The 15,179-nt window shown below is 41.7% G+C and overlaps 1 protein-coding gene across 1 annotated transcript in view; it reads right to left on the reverse strand.

Moving 5' to 3' along the window:
* sycp2l (synaptonemal complex protein 2-like) overlaps positions 1-15,179 on the reverse strand; it is a 46,350-nt gene that overhangs the window by 9,010 nt on the left and 22,161 nt on the right. The window contains exons 23-29 of the mRNA XM_053610962.1: positions 15,011-15,116; positions 7,067-7,134; positions 6,642-6,702; positions 6,434-6,535; positions 6,020-6,129; positions 5,829-5,923; positions 3,640-3,739 (exon numbers count right to left, since the gene is read on the reverse strand). Coding sequence (XP_053466937.1) covers positions 3,640-3,739; positions 5,829-5,923; positions 6,020-6,129; positions 6,434-6,535; positions 6,642-6,702; positions 7,067-7,134; positions 15,011-15,116 — 642 coding nt within the window. The remainder of the gene's footprint in view (positions 1-3,639; positions 3,740-5,828; positions 5,924-6,019; positions 6,130-6,433; positions 6,536-6,641; positions 6,703-7,066; positions 7,135-15,010; positions 15,117-15,179) is intronic.

Below are 15,179 nucleotides of genomic sequence, written 5' to 3' on the forward strand. Positions count from 1 at the left end.
GAGTGGTGGACGTAAGTACAGAGAACCCTTACTGGACACAGCAGGTGCATCCTCTCTTGTTCCAGTGTGAGGAACGGAGGAGGGCAGAAAGCCTGCAACACCACAGGGTGGGCAGCAGATGTAGGCACTTTAGGAATATAAGCCGGCCTAAGATACAGGAAGGCCTTGGCTAATCCAGGGGCAAAGTCAAGGCAGGAAGGGGCAACAGTGAGAGCTTGTAGATCACCCACTTGCTTGAGAGATGTCAGGGCCAGTAGGAGAACTACCTTTAGAGTCAGAAGCTTCTCAGAGGCTGACTCTAAGGGCTCAAATGGGGCACCTGACAGATCTTCCAGGAACACAGAAGGTCCCAGGAAGGTATGCGTGGCCTGCAGATGGGCCTCAGCTGCCGGACACCACGCATGAACCTCGAAGTTAGAGAATGTTGCCCCACAGAGGCTCCATCAACAGGGGTGTGGCTGGCCGAAATGGCGGCCACGTAAACCCTGTTTGTAGAAGGAGCCCACCCCGCTGAGAAATGTTCTTGTAAGAACTCCAGGACTGTAGCTATTGCGCAGTTCACTGGGTTGACAGTGGATCCCTGCAGATGGGAATCTCCCAAGGAGTGCCATCTTGCAGGGATATTATATCTCAGAACCATATTCGAGCTGGCCAATAAGGTGCTACTAGCAGCAGACATAGACTGTCTTGGTGAACTCTTGCTAGAACTTGTGGGAGCAGAGCGATGGGGGGAACAGCGTACAGATGTGACCTCGGCCACATGTGCACCATGGCGTATAGCCCTAATTGTGCGGGAGGAGTGAGAGCGAACCACAGCAGGCCATGTGTTGTCTCCTCGGAGGCGAACACATGCCATCCCTCTTGGCCAAACTTCGCTGTATGGACTCCACCACTCGTGGATGGAGCCACCCTGCTCCAAATGAAGGCCACACCAGAGACCACGAGCTGGAGAGCTGTCCAAGACTGTGCTCCAGCCCGTGAGAGAGGTGTCTCTCATTACCATCATGCGCTAAGCAGACACCCCTAGAGTGTGACCCAAGGCTAGAAACCGGGGACACTCAAATTCTCAGAGCACATAGGCATCACCGCGTGACACTGATTATTCTCAGAGATTTCATCCTTGGACGAAACCCCCAACTTCTCAGCCACCACTGAACGGTCTCCTGTGCAATAGGCCCATAAACGTCAATAGTCTCCCAAGATCCAGCTTTATCTTGCTCAGTGTTGATAGGATTGACCCTACGCATGTTGGGGATAGACACGCCCTCATCGTAGTAGAATCCTTATAACCCCTAGAAAAGTTGTCCACTGCACTGGGGAAAGCATACTTTTCTGAGATTCAACCTGAGCCCCAAGCTCTTCATGTGGGCAAGAACATCATCTCGATGTTGAACCACCAGTTCCCTGGATCGTCCTAGAATTAACCAGTCGTCCAGGTAGTTTAGTACACGGATGCCCTGGAGTCACAATCGAGCCAGGATGACATCCATGCACTTTGTGAAGGTGCGAAGGGATAAAGCTAGTGATATCTCTATGTGGAAATATGCACCTTTTAGATCTATCGCCACAAACCAGTCCTCGAACTGAATCTGTGGCACGATAAGTTTGAGCGTCAGCATCTTGAACCTGTATGTCCGAAGAGTACGGTTCAGATGATGCAGATCTAAAATTGGCCGCATACTCCCATCTTTTTTGTGGACCAGGAAATAATGGCTATAAAAACCTCCCTCCCTTAGGGAACGGGGTACATGTTCTATGGCCCCATTGTCCAGAAGGGAACTTTCTTCCTTCGCTAACGTCGGGCTCTGGTCTGTGCTGACTACTGTGGTGAGCACACCTCTGAACCGGGGGGGTCGAGTAGTTTCCACGCTGCCCGATGGTCTTTTAGTGACGTTAACTATTCCACATTCTATTGGAGGGAAAGCATCACATTTTCATTGCCCTGTGACAGCTCGCTGACCAGAGAACACTGAAAACTTGGGACTGCCTTGGCTAGGGGAGGCCCTACAGTAGCACTGGGGGCTACCTGCACTAACAACCTCATGTCCCCTGATACCTCCCTCCACAGCCCCTCAGGACCGCTCTTCTTTGCATGCTTGGCCTTTATGACCATTCTCAGATCAGGCCTAGTAGCAGACCGCGACTGTGGCTGCCCGGTTCCCCTGGCTGTCTGCGGGGGTTGGTTGGCTGCCATACTCGCCTTCTGTGTCTCCCTCGCACTAGTGCTGGCCCGGGCTCCACTCGTGGATGCAGGTCTGCTTGGTAGGCTTGCAACACTGTCATTGTCTGCAGTGACTCACAATCAAGACTACTACTGCATAGGCTTGCCCACCAATGCCACGGCGGCCTTATGCGGTGGTTTGGATGCAAAGCCGGCCCCCCTAATTACCTGCCGTCGATGGAGAGCGGTAGCTCGCAAGCGCCTCCTACACCTTCAGCATAGCTAAATAGCCATGCCGTTCATTCCCCACAATGGCTGAATAATCCAACATCGTGGGGTTATAAATATGGCTTATGCATGGTTTTCCCCCAGAAGCCTGATATTTTGTCATGCACTTCTGGAAGACAGGGGAGCTTCTGCAGTGTGAGGGATTTACTTTCACTGGGGAGAAAAAGGCTCATCCAGCCTTAGTAATCACTTCAAGCAGCTCTTTATATGCTGCTCTCAGTTTTTAGCACATCCTTCTGGCTCCTCGAAGTCAGAGATAATTATTACTATTATTTTTGTGTGTGTTTCCCCTTTTGGCTTTCCATAGCGGAAGGAGTCGCCGCAACGCAAGCTCCAAAATCCTGCGGAGAGCCGAACCCGGAAGACAGAGCAAGAGATAGAGCAGCGCTTGTCTCCGGCTCTTCTTCCGGATCCATAAGAGATCCCCCGAACCGGAGACAGCTAGCTGCCTCGGCAGCGGCCGGCCCAGATCCGCAAAGCTCTGAAACCCAACTCGCTTCGGTTTCCGGGAAGAGCGCGAGTCGCGAGCCGAGCTGCTTAATGTAGGCATTACCATGCGCAGCCTCTCGAGGCTGCCATCGCATGCTACACTCCTAAACACTTCACCCAGAAAGTGTGCAGTACTCCCGTGATGAAACGGGAGCAAGCCGTAACACACTTCCTGAATTCTTTCTTGCTCATTACTTCCCTCTCTTTTTCTCTAAAAAAGGGATAGAAAAGTTCAGAGATTTTGAGAAAATATTGAGTAGAAATGAAGCGTTTTTGTCACACAAACAACAGACATGCAGTCTCGCTGAAGATAATAAGGCTGGCGGCGTGGTTCACAAGTGCCATATCATGCGACGTGCTTAATTGCCACGTCACCTGATCATGGCAGGCCTATAAGTAGAGACATGATTTTACACAAGCTTCAGATACCGGTCATGCGCAAGGCGTTCCCATACTGTTATGCTAAATGCAGCGTCGAAGTTCCCTTTGAAAGGGAACAAAAGAATTGGCCTTGCTGTTCCAATACTTTCACACAGGACTGTGTGCACTGTAAATATAATCAGTAACAAAAAACAAGTGTCTGAATACTCATTTCTCCTCACCTATCTTGATATTTCCCAATAATTTTGCTGTTGACTGTTATTCATATTGTGAAAGAAAACAACATTAGAAAGAAAGTGTGAGTGTTGGAGAAAACAGACCAGAGTTTCTCTCTCAATGTTCTTCAGGGAAAGACAGTTCTGCTCCAGCTGACCCAGCTGCTGCACTACAGTATTCTGGAAGCATTCCAAATGAATAAGCCTTCATATAGAAAAATAGAGCAATGAATGATTCACATGTTTGGTAAGGTAATACTTCACACATAATATTACTAAACCAAGTTCCATTAAGTTTATTAAATGTAAATGTGGGTGCAAAATAGCTGCAATAAATAATTTATAGGGAAATACAGAATTTATACAGTGGATATAAAAAGTCTACACACCCCTGTGTGAAACTAAAATGAAACTAAGATAAATCATGTCAGAACTTTTTCCACCCTTAACATGAAATTACAATGTATACAATTAAATGAAAAACATTTATAGGGGGAAAAAAAGAAAGAGAGAGAGAGAAAAAAAAAACAAACTGGTTGCATGTGCGTGCACACCCAGAAATCTGGCTAGATCATTCAAAAACTTATTTTCTTTTGGTTAAACCATTCCTTGTTGATTTGGATATATGCTTTGGGTCATTGTCATGCTGAAAGGTGAAATTCCTTTTCATCTTCAGCTTACTAGTAGACACCCGAAGGTTTTGCACGGTGGCTCAGGTGGTAGAGCGGATTGCCCACTAATTATAGTGTTGGCGGGTCGATTCCTGGCCCACATGACTCCACATGCTGAAATGACCTTGGGCAAAACACTGAACCCCAAGTTGCTCCCAATGGCAAGCTAATGCCTTGCATGGCAGCTCTGCTACCATTGGGGGTGTGTGTGTGTGTGTGTGTGTGTGTGTGAGAGAGAGAGAGAGAGAGAGAATGGGTAAATGAGAAACAGTGTAAAGTGCTTTGTAGAACCTCTAAGGTTGTAAAAAAAAAAAAAAGAAAAAAAAAGAAGAAGTGCTATAAAAGTGCAGACCATTTACAGTAACCAGTTAAAATCAACTAGTCTTTGTAGCTATTTATGATTTATTATTATACCTTTTTTGAATTGGTCTAATCAGTCAAGAACACATTTTGCCAGATGGTTTAGGGTGATTTAGTTGGGCTTGAATGTTTTTTGTGAGAAAGGGCTTCCATCTAGCCACCCTACCCCATAGCCCAGACATGTAAAGAATATCAGAGATTGTTGCACATGCATAGAATAATGAGTACTTGTCAGATATTCCTGCAGCTCCTTTAATGTTGCCATTGGTCTCATGACAACCTCCCTGTTAAGTTTTTGTCTTGTCCTTTTGTAAATTTTGGAGGGACAGCCTGTTCTTGATGATGTCACTGTGGCGCTCCATTTTCTTTATTTGTTGATGTTGGCCTTTACAGTGTTCCGTTGTACATCTAATGTTTTGGAATTGTTTTGTACCTCTCTCCTGATTGATACGTTTCAACAGTGAGACCTTGTACAGGTTTTGTAAGCTCTTTGCTGACCATGGCTTCAGCAGTCAGATGAAACCAAGAAGATCTGAAGAAAATCCTACAGAAAGAGCTGATCTTTATTAGGGGTTAATCAGAATAATTTATTTGATGACAGCTGTATGATAATTACTTTTGAACATGAGATTCAATGTGATTTTCATATCCCCAGTTATATTTAAAAAAAAAAAAAAAGGGTGCACACACTTATGCAACCAGGTTGTTGTAAGTTTATTATTCCCATTTTCCCCTAAAATTTTTGATTGTTTTTCACTTAATTTTTATGTTGTAATTTCATATTGAGGGTGGAAAAAGTTCTGACATGATTTATATTAGTTTCGTTTTTTTTCCATCACAAAAACTTGCCATTTTAACAGGGGTGTGTAGACTTCTTATATCCACTGTGTACACTCCATCTGAAAGTATTGGAACAACAAGGCCAATTTTTTTTGGTTTTTGAAATACGCTTAAGAAATTTGGGTTTGTGATCAAAATATAAATATGATAGAATCAGAATTTCAGCTTTCATTTCCTGATATTTACATCTTATAATATGGCACCTTTGGCAGACTACCCAATTTATTGGTGCTCAAAGGTGTTGGAACAGATGGTCTTAAAGTTAATAACACTTAGTCTTAAGTAAATAAATTCTGATCTATCGTCTCATTCGTCTATTGATCTCAAAGCCAAATGTCTTCAGTGTATAGCAAAAAACAGAAGAATTGGCATTGCCAATCCAATATTTTTGGAGGGGACTGTATGATGTCAATGGGCTTTTACCTTTGATCATGCACTGTTTTTAGCAAAGAGGATACAGTTTTCTGGCAGTCAGTCAAAGATCTCAGTGACTTTGTTTCAGTCTTCTTATACCTGGACTGTAAATGGAAGTGGACCCATTTCTACTTTAATAATGTCTACTGACTTCTCTCAATTTCTGTATATGCATACATGTTCCTAGACTCATTACTTACAGAGAAGTGTTCTCTTAGTTGACCTTTAAAAGAATCAAAGGCAGCCATGACTCCAGAACTCAACTCTGCCTCAGATTGTTCATCTTCCATCAATGCTTGGGTTATTGCTTCTACACACACACACACACACACACACACACAAAATCCCTTTCAAGATCCCTAAAGTTTGTTTCTATTTCTTACTGCAATAAAACTATTAAGTTCCTCAAACTATTAACAATGGTCTAATTTTATGATATAGACCTATCCTGCCACTCCTGCAGAAATAATCCACTGGAATTTTACAGCCATTGCATTTTAACAATCAGAAACATTATATATAATGCTTTTATTTGGTATCCACTAATGACTTTATTCAAACAGACAGGCTGCCGCTTTAATTGGGTTTAAAAAGGGACAACTAAGAGTTCCTACCTTTAGCATTCTCCAGTGAGGGAGAGATGAACAGTTTTCTGGGTTTGAGTGTAGAGAATGAGAGCTGCTCCTCACTTCCATCGTCACAACACATATTCAATTCTGTTTGATAAGTATTGAAGTCAATTGTTAAAAAAAAAACCAACTAAACAATAGTTGTTTGGTTTGTCTGAAGGTATGGAGTATGAAATAATTGTATGCAAAATACCTGCCAATGGCAGTAGTCTTTTGTTTAGAGGCACAGATGGTTCTTTGTCTACAGTGTCTTCCTAAGTGAAAAAAAAAAAAAAAAATCTATTAAATACTATTCCATTATTCTCCACTTTTTAAAAATAAATAAATAAATAAATTATTTATTCATTTTCATATGATACATTTACATGTGATTCATTTACATGTGATTCATTTTCATACTCTCCACTTTTATAGACTATTTATAATGTGTCCATGTTAGAACATAGTAATCATTTGGAATAATAATTTTTTTCTCTTTACGTTGGCATGAAGTAATCAAAATTAGCACCAAAAAGTTTTTTTCCTTCAAGTCCATGCAGTTGTTCTTGAAGGGCAACATGTAGTACATGTAGATTTACCATGTAGAAAAATACTAAAGTAGAACGGAATGTAAAATACCTCAATAGATCCAACAGGTTCCTCCTCTGTGAAGACAGAATCGTCAAGAAATGTCTTGTCTTGGAACCCTGCAATGGGGAAGAAGAGAGGGGCTGCGTTTGAGAGATTAGCTTCAGGAAGATTTAAAATGAAAAAAAATATATTCAATTGTACTTGGTTCTCATTCCACTCCAGAGTAAGACAATACACATTTTCTCATTTCTGTGTATTTATTTTTTGAGAAAGAGAAGAGAATCTTGAATGTGCAGTAATCTCCTGTGACCGCAAGGCGCTCTAAAATGTAGTCGACTGTGAGTGAAGTCACTTCCAAATACAAACACACCCCATAGTTTACTCCCACCCCCAACACTGATTGGCAGGTCTCTGTACAAGGCATGGGGAAATGCAAATGCAAAAGGATTTGCCATTCCGTTTGAATACTGGCAGGCTCCATACGCCACACTGAGGAAATGAAATAACAAATGGGGCAATTGCTATTTTAATATGACAAGGTCATAACTTGTAACACATGTGAAATGCAATTGCAAATAAACTTTGTGTTTCCATTTGAAATTTGGCAGAGACGGTACGTTCACGTAAACTAAAATGCAAACCGTAATACACGATTTGCATTTTCATTTGAATTATATCAATTTATGCGTCCACAAATAGGAAATGTTTTTGTAATTATTTTGTGGACAATATTCAAAAGCAATTGCAAACTGTATTTGCAATTGCTTTTGAATATTGTCCACAAAATAATTACATAAAACATGGTATAGATACAACAATACATGATGGCACTACACAAACACAATTTCTATACTGGTGCTCATTGTGTATAAACATGGTGCAGGTGCTCGTGATCACTTGACTTAAAAATGTGGGGTGCAGTGGCTGATGGGTGCAAGTACAAAGTGAAATTCCTTAGTGCTACCCAAGATGCAGCCAACTGCATCAAATTGCATTTAATGAAAGGCAGCAATTATTGACCCTTGTTCAGTTATACTTGTATAATCACCAACCACCATCTCCAGCCATCCATCACATCCCTGTTTCCACCTCTTCAGTCTGCTGCTACAGGTGTATCCATGGCCACATTGCCAAACTAAGGAACAGCTTGCACCCCAAAGCCATCAATCTTCTGAACCAGGCAACGGGCATACTCTTGTAGGTCTATCAATACAAAACAGCCTCCTAACAATCACAACTGGACTGGACAGTTCCCACACATACATATTAACACACCTATTCTTGCTCAGTCAATAATACAAAAATACTCTATAACAGTGTTGCTCGATCCAACATACTGATCTGACTGAGACCATACCATGTTGCTAATATTGCACAAATTTCATTTGACTACCCTGATGCATATTGCACAACATATATTTGTACATTGTCACTGTATTGTATTCTTTTTTTTTTTTTTTTAATGATGTGCAGAAACTCTTTTTGCTTATACAATACAGTATATGTAACATAGTTGATAGCAAACTGCACAGTGAATCTCGCTGTACTTGTACAGTGACAACCTTTCTTTAACAGCAGAGCTACCTCATATACACACACGCACAAAAACATAAATGCTGGACAGTGATCTGCCATCTGGCAGCTGCTTCCACATAGCACTTAAAAGTCTTCACTAGACATTGGGCTAGCTCAAGGGGCACATTCTCCTCTGCAAGATCAGACAGATTGATAGGCTTTTTAATATTCAATTAAAATTACATTTATATAGCACTTTTCACAAAGCAGATTTAGAGAAATATACAACAGCAACAGTATTGTTGGCAGTAATGCTGGCTTTGGCCACAATGTGCCATGTGTGAGTATGTGCCAGTGATTCATATGGCCATAGTGATGGGCAGTACAACAGTTATACCAAGCACCACTGTGGAGACCACCTTTTGCATGGATGTAAGGGACATTCTACATCTTTACAAAAAATTTATCCCTGGGACAGTCAGCTTGTCACTGGTATGCAGGGGAGTTTAACCACTGAAACAACAGTGTCTTAGATGTACACTTTGGGAAGTGCAAATCTTTAGGGTATCCTGATGAGCTCATTCAACTTCTCTGTTGGACTGTGGGTTGATGCCTGACGTAAGGCTCACCATGACACCCAACTTCTCCATAAAGCTGACCCAGACTGTAGAAGTAAATTGGGTTAATTCACTTAGTATGTCCTCTGGGATCCCAAAATTGCTAAACACATGGTTGAATACTAATACCGCAGTTCTGAAGGAGGTCAGCAGGCTAGGCAGGGGAATCAGATGTAGAGAATTAGAAAATCTACAAATAATGAATAGAATAACTGTTTTGCCATCTGACTCAGAGCATGAGCTTGCTGACTGGCAGCATACATGGCACCTTAGCCTGGGCAGATGTGCTGCAGGAGGAGATGAATCTATGAATATCTGTGATCATCATGAACCATCAGTACCTTGCCTTTAACAGATGGTAGGTCTACTTATCAGACTATGTGGTATGAACATGCACACCCTGGGTAAGTGGCGGGGATTGGAACTGGTGAGTGAGAGATTTTTTTTTTTATCAACGTCCCAAGTGATAGCTCTAATGAACCAGGAGGAAGACTTGATGGGTCCGGGGCTTGGATCTTTGACAGTGGAGGGGTGCAGATGGGACCGCGAGTTAAGACTTAGTATTCTCGGCGCCAGGTGGATATGAAAGTATGAAATTAAGTTGGGCAGATAACAGAGCCCACCAGGCTTGGTATGAGTCCAGGCATTTGGCAGTTTTCAGGTATCCAAGATTTTTGTGGTATGTGAAGATCATGAATGGATTGACTGCTCCCGCCAAACAGTGACACCACTTCTCTAATGCAAGTTTCACAGCCAATAATTTCTGATTTCCAAGGCCATACTGGGGAAAGTTTCTTGGAGTAGGCCACTGGGTGGAGCTTTGCTTTGTCTCCAAACCATTGGGAAAGCACTGCTTCAATTCCAGACTCAGAGGCATCTACTTCCACGATGAAGGGCTCAGAAAGGTCAGGGTGCTCTTTTATTATAGTGGGAGTGGGCCAGTCTGTGACTGATGCCACCTTGGTTGGGTCCATGGACTCCCCTTCAAGAACAGGACTTGCTTGACGTGCTGAATGTGGGTTTCAAGGTATGAGGGGTACATCAAAAGGTCATCAATCTATAACCTAACCTCCCCAACATGTTAATGATGAGGCACTGGAATACCAAGGGAGTGCAAGAGAGCCCATATGGCATGACAATACTTTAAGTGACAAGAGGTGGTGATAAATGCTGTCTTCCATTCATCACCACCTCTGATCCAGCTGATGTTACACTCTGCATAAATCAGGTTTTGTAAATATCTTGGTTGACCAGAGCAGTTCAAGTGCAGAGGGGACCAGAGGGTGGCACTTGACAGTAATCTGAGACCCTGATAATCTATGCATGGATGAAGCCCCCCTCCTTTTACCTCCCAGAAAAAAAGATCCTGCAGAAGCTGGGGAAGTGGAGGGACGGGTGTAGCCTTGTTGCAGTGCCTCCTGAACATAATGCTCCTTAACTCACTGTTCTGTAAAGGAGAGGGGATAAATGCAACTGTTTGGTGGTGTTGTACCTGGTAACTGTGATTGTGCAGTAATAGGGTCTATGAAGAGGTAAACCACTCACCTTGGCTTTGCTGAAGACCTCTCTAATCTTGTGATACTCATTGGGGATGTTGACTATGGACAAAGTGTCAGGACTTTCCACCATGGTTGAAGCAAAGACGAGTTGGGGAAGTTGCAAGCAGTGATAATGGCAATGAGAGGACCACTTCATGATCTCCTTGTCACCCCATGAAATTTGAGGATTATGAACGTGCATCCTGAGGATAATAAGGTACTTGGTGGTGACACTGACCAGGAAGGAGGAGATATGTTTCTGATGTACGGCACTGACTTGAAGCAGAAGGGGTTTTGTATGTAATAGCACCATTCCATTTCCAATGGGATTCCCATCTATGGCATAACTCTTGACAGGTGTTGCAGAGTGTGAGTGGATACGTTAAGCTTCAGAACACTGTCATGGTCTGTGAAACTTCCCGCTGCTCAGTGGTCTGAGAGCTTGATCTTAGAGCATGAATGATTGCTGCGATAAGAACTTAGAGTTACCAAGGGGGTAACTGAGGTGGTGCGGGGTCCTCTCAGTTTGCTTGAGCTGGACCAGGGTCTGCACCCAGAGTGGGCATTGGGCCACCAAATGAGCAGACTCCCTGCAATAGAAACACAGCCTTTCTCTCCTTCACCATTCTTGTTCTGCAATGTTTAAATGGGTCTTTCTGATTTGCATGGGCTCAAAATGGTCGATCTCAGGTGCAGGATTCAGTGTACGCTTAGGAACTTTGCAACTGTGGAGGAAATTATCCAAATGAATGGGAAGGTTAATCAAGGAGTCCAGTGGCACGTTATCATGGCATGCCAGTTCTGTAAGCACTTCCTGGTTAAGCCCTTGTCAAAAAATGAAGGCCAGCTCATTTAATCTGCTGCCCGTCGCAATTGTGAAGAACTCAAGAGCAAACTCTGCTAACAGACATGCACCTTGGTTTATGGTCAGGAGCTGCTCACCAACGTCTTTGCCCTCAGGCAAGTGACCAAACATGTCAGAACAGCTCCGTGAATTGCTCATAGGAGGTGGTGTGCTTCCTCCTTTGTTCCCACACTGCCGTAGTCCACTTCAGCATCTTGCCAGTGAGAAGATTCATGAAGTACATGGTATTTTCCAGCCCCCATATCCCGTTGAAACTGACGGAATACAAATGAGCATTGTTGTAAGAAGCCCTTGCAGAAGGAGGTGTGACCTGAAAACTTGTCCAGTGTTGGCATCGGTCGGTGGAGTGCAGAGAGACATTGTGGAAGGGAGGGCTTGGGAAAAGGAGCTTCACTTTGGCATCAGGGCCCACGAGCTGCTGCCACTGCTCTCCCATCAGCTGCCCGTGAGCCATGAGCATGCCTCCCCAATCAGGCTCTCCTGCTGCATCCTTGATATTGGCAAAGTAATCAGTCCCACGACATAATCGGAAAGGGATGCAATTGTAATTAGAAAGTTTATTAAAACTGATGAACAAATTCATAATGTGAGGCAAACTTGTAATCAGGAGCAGGCAGAAAGTCAGGTGATCAGAAAACAGCAATAGAGACAAAATTCAAAACCCAGGAAGCTAAGCCGGATAAATAAAAATAAAAAAACAAAGTCTTGGTCAGTCAAGTAATGAAACAATGAGTGTTACTTCACAAAGAGGCATTGTGAAAGTTCATGTATTTATTGGGTGCAGGAGTGATTGGAAACAGGTGTGCATGATTAGTATTCTGGTGAGTGTGAGCATGCCAATGAGGAGAGGTGATTGGAATTGTAGTCCTCGGCAACCATGTTTGTATGCCCAGTGTGTTCTGGGAAATGGAGTACTCGGTGGATGCCAGCGTTGGCGTGACAGTTTATGAAACCCAATAGGATCTCTGTGCCCATTTCATTATGGGCATTATTCATTAAGGGCCACTGTGCAGTAGGAGTATAATGCAATGATATTTTCAGTATTTGTTTAACACTCCGAACATCCATATTTGTGTGTATGCATGCATGTATGTGTGTGTGTGTATTATATTTATATATATATATATATATATATATATATATATATATATATATATATATATATATATATATATATATATATATACACACACACACACACACACACACACACACACACACACACACACACACATATATTTAAACCTGATGTGGGAATGGCCTACTCTAGAATTTTTTATTTTAATTAAATATCTATAGAAATGCCAGCACTACCAGCATGGTCTGTCAGCATGATTAATAGTCCAATGCACACCTTCAGTCTCAACCAAATAATCTGTGAATCTTTCTTGGGAAAAAAAAACAAAAACAATACAATAGTGTCTGCTATGCGTCTGCATTGGTATCCATTTAGAACATGTTATCTATTTATTCCAAATAATGCATTCGTATTCATTCATACAGTTACATCCTTAGTACTACCAAAGATAGTTTATCAAAAGGAATAAAGGTAAACGAATCCAATTCGGAAGGCAAGATCGGAATCCACAAACAGGCAAAGTTCATATGATTTGAAAACGAAACAAGGGCAAAACCAAAACACAAAAACCAGGGCGACCTAGTCCTTTGTTGGTATCTGTAGTTCATGGCGACCATATTCGCAGGCCACGGTGTGTTTTGGGAAACTCTAAAGAATTAGAGTTCTCTATACTTCTAATATTATTATAGATTTCTGGCAAACCAGCATGTACAGTTGAGGTCATAAGTTTACATGCCCCTGGCAGAATCTGCAATTTTTTTTTTTGTTCGTTTTTTTTTTTTTTTTTTAAATAAGAGGGATAATAAAAATTGCATTTTTTTTTTAAACATAGTACTGTCCTGAGTAAGCTATTTCACATAACAAATGTTTACATATAGTCCACAAGTCATAGTAACAGAATTTACACAAATTAACCAGTTCAAAAGTTTACATACACTTGATTCAGAATACTGTGTGTTGTTACCTGGATGATCAACGACTTTTTTTTTGGTTTTGTGATAGTTTTTCATGAGTCCCTTGTTTGTCCTGAGCAGTTAAACTGCCTACTGTTCTTTGGAAAATCCTCCAGGTCCTGCACATTATTTGCTTTTCCAGCATGTCCTGCATATTTGACCCCTTTCCAACAGTGGCTATGATTTTAAGATCCAGCTTCACACTTAAGACAACTGAGGGATTCATACAAAACTATTACAAAAAAGGTGCAAACATTCACTGATGCTCAAGAAGGTAATCCACTAAATTAAGGAACAGGGGGGTGTAAACCTTTGAACAGGATGATCAGTGTAAATTTTGTTTTATTTTATTTTTATCTTATTTTTTTCATTTAGTACTGCCCTTCAGAAGCTACATAAAGTATTTACATGTTTCCCAGAAGACAAAAGAATTTATACTGATCAACCTGTTCAAATTTTACTCCCCTCTGATTCTTAATGTATTGTGTTGCCTTCTTGAGAATCAATGAATGTTTGCACCTTTTGTAATAGTTGTGCATGAGTTCCTCTGTTGTCTTATGTGTGAAAAGATGGATCTCAAAATCATATAGCCACTGTTGGAAAGGGGTCAGAAGATGCTGGAAAAAAACAAATAATGTGCAGAACCTGGAGCATTTTTTTGAAGAACACTGGGCAGTTTAACTACTCAGGACAAACAAGGGACTCATGAACAACTATCACAAAACAAACAGTCATTTATCATTTATCAACACAGTATGAAGAATCAAGCATATTTAAACTTTTAGCCTGGTTCATTTGTGTAAATTCAGTTATTTTTGTGTCTTGTGGACTAAATGGAAGCATCTGTTAAGCTTATTGAGGGTAGCACTAAATAAAAAAAAAAAAAAAAGCATTTTTTTCCCCTCATTGTTTTAATTAACCTTTTGCGGATTCTGCAAGGCATGTGTAAACTTAGGAGCTAAACTGTATATTTAAGTTTTATATTCAGCCTGTACACAGAGCAGATTTACAGACAAAATGGCACTAGCAAGGACACTGGTCTCTCTAAAGTGTCCAAACTTATCCACAACGGGCTGGTGTGGATGCAGGTTTTCATTCCAAACTAGCAGAAGGCACACTTGATTCCACCTGTTTAATCAGTACTTCTTGCCTTTCAATATACCATCACGTGTGGCTTCAGCTTGGTTGGAATAAAAACCATGCACAAACACTGGCCCGTTCTCAATAAGATTGGACACCCCTGCTCTGCAGACAGCATTGATCAAGGACTTCAGCATCTGCTGTGGCAACCTGGTCTGGAATGTGATAAAGTAGAACACCTTTAAGTGAACATGTTTTGTTAATAAACAAAAGGAGGAAGCAAAAATTGACAGTCTACTGATCAAAAGTAACATTTTTCAAAATTTAATGCAACTTAGTGACTTGCTTGAATCCAGAATGGGCTCCTTGGGTTGGTGGGAAAGATCCAGAGTCTGCTTCCCATCAATTCCTTCACACCTCTCTCCCTCCATTTTGTGTTTAGGGGTTGATTGCTTTGGACAATCAGTATTAAAATAAAAAAAGTAAATATACATAAGTAAACCATTAAATATATA

Source organism: Ictalurus furcatus, chromosome 23 (genome assembly GCF_023375685.1).
Source record: "Ictalurus furcatus strain D&B chromosome 23, Billie_1.0, whole genome shotgun sequence".
NCBI lineage: Eukaryota > Metazoa > Chordata > Actinopteri > Siluriformes > Ictaluridae > Ictalurus > Ictalurus furcatus.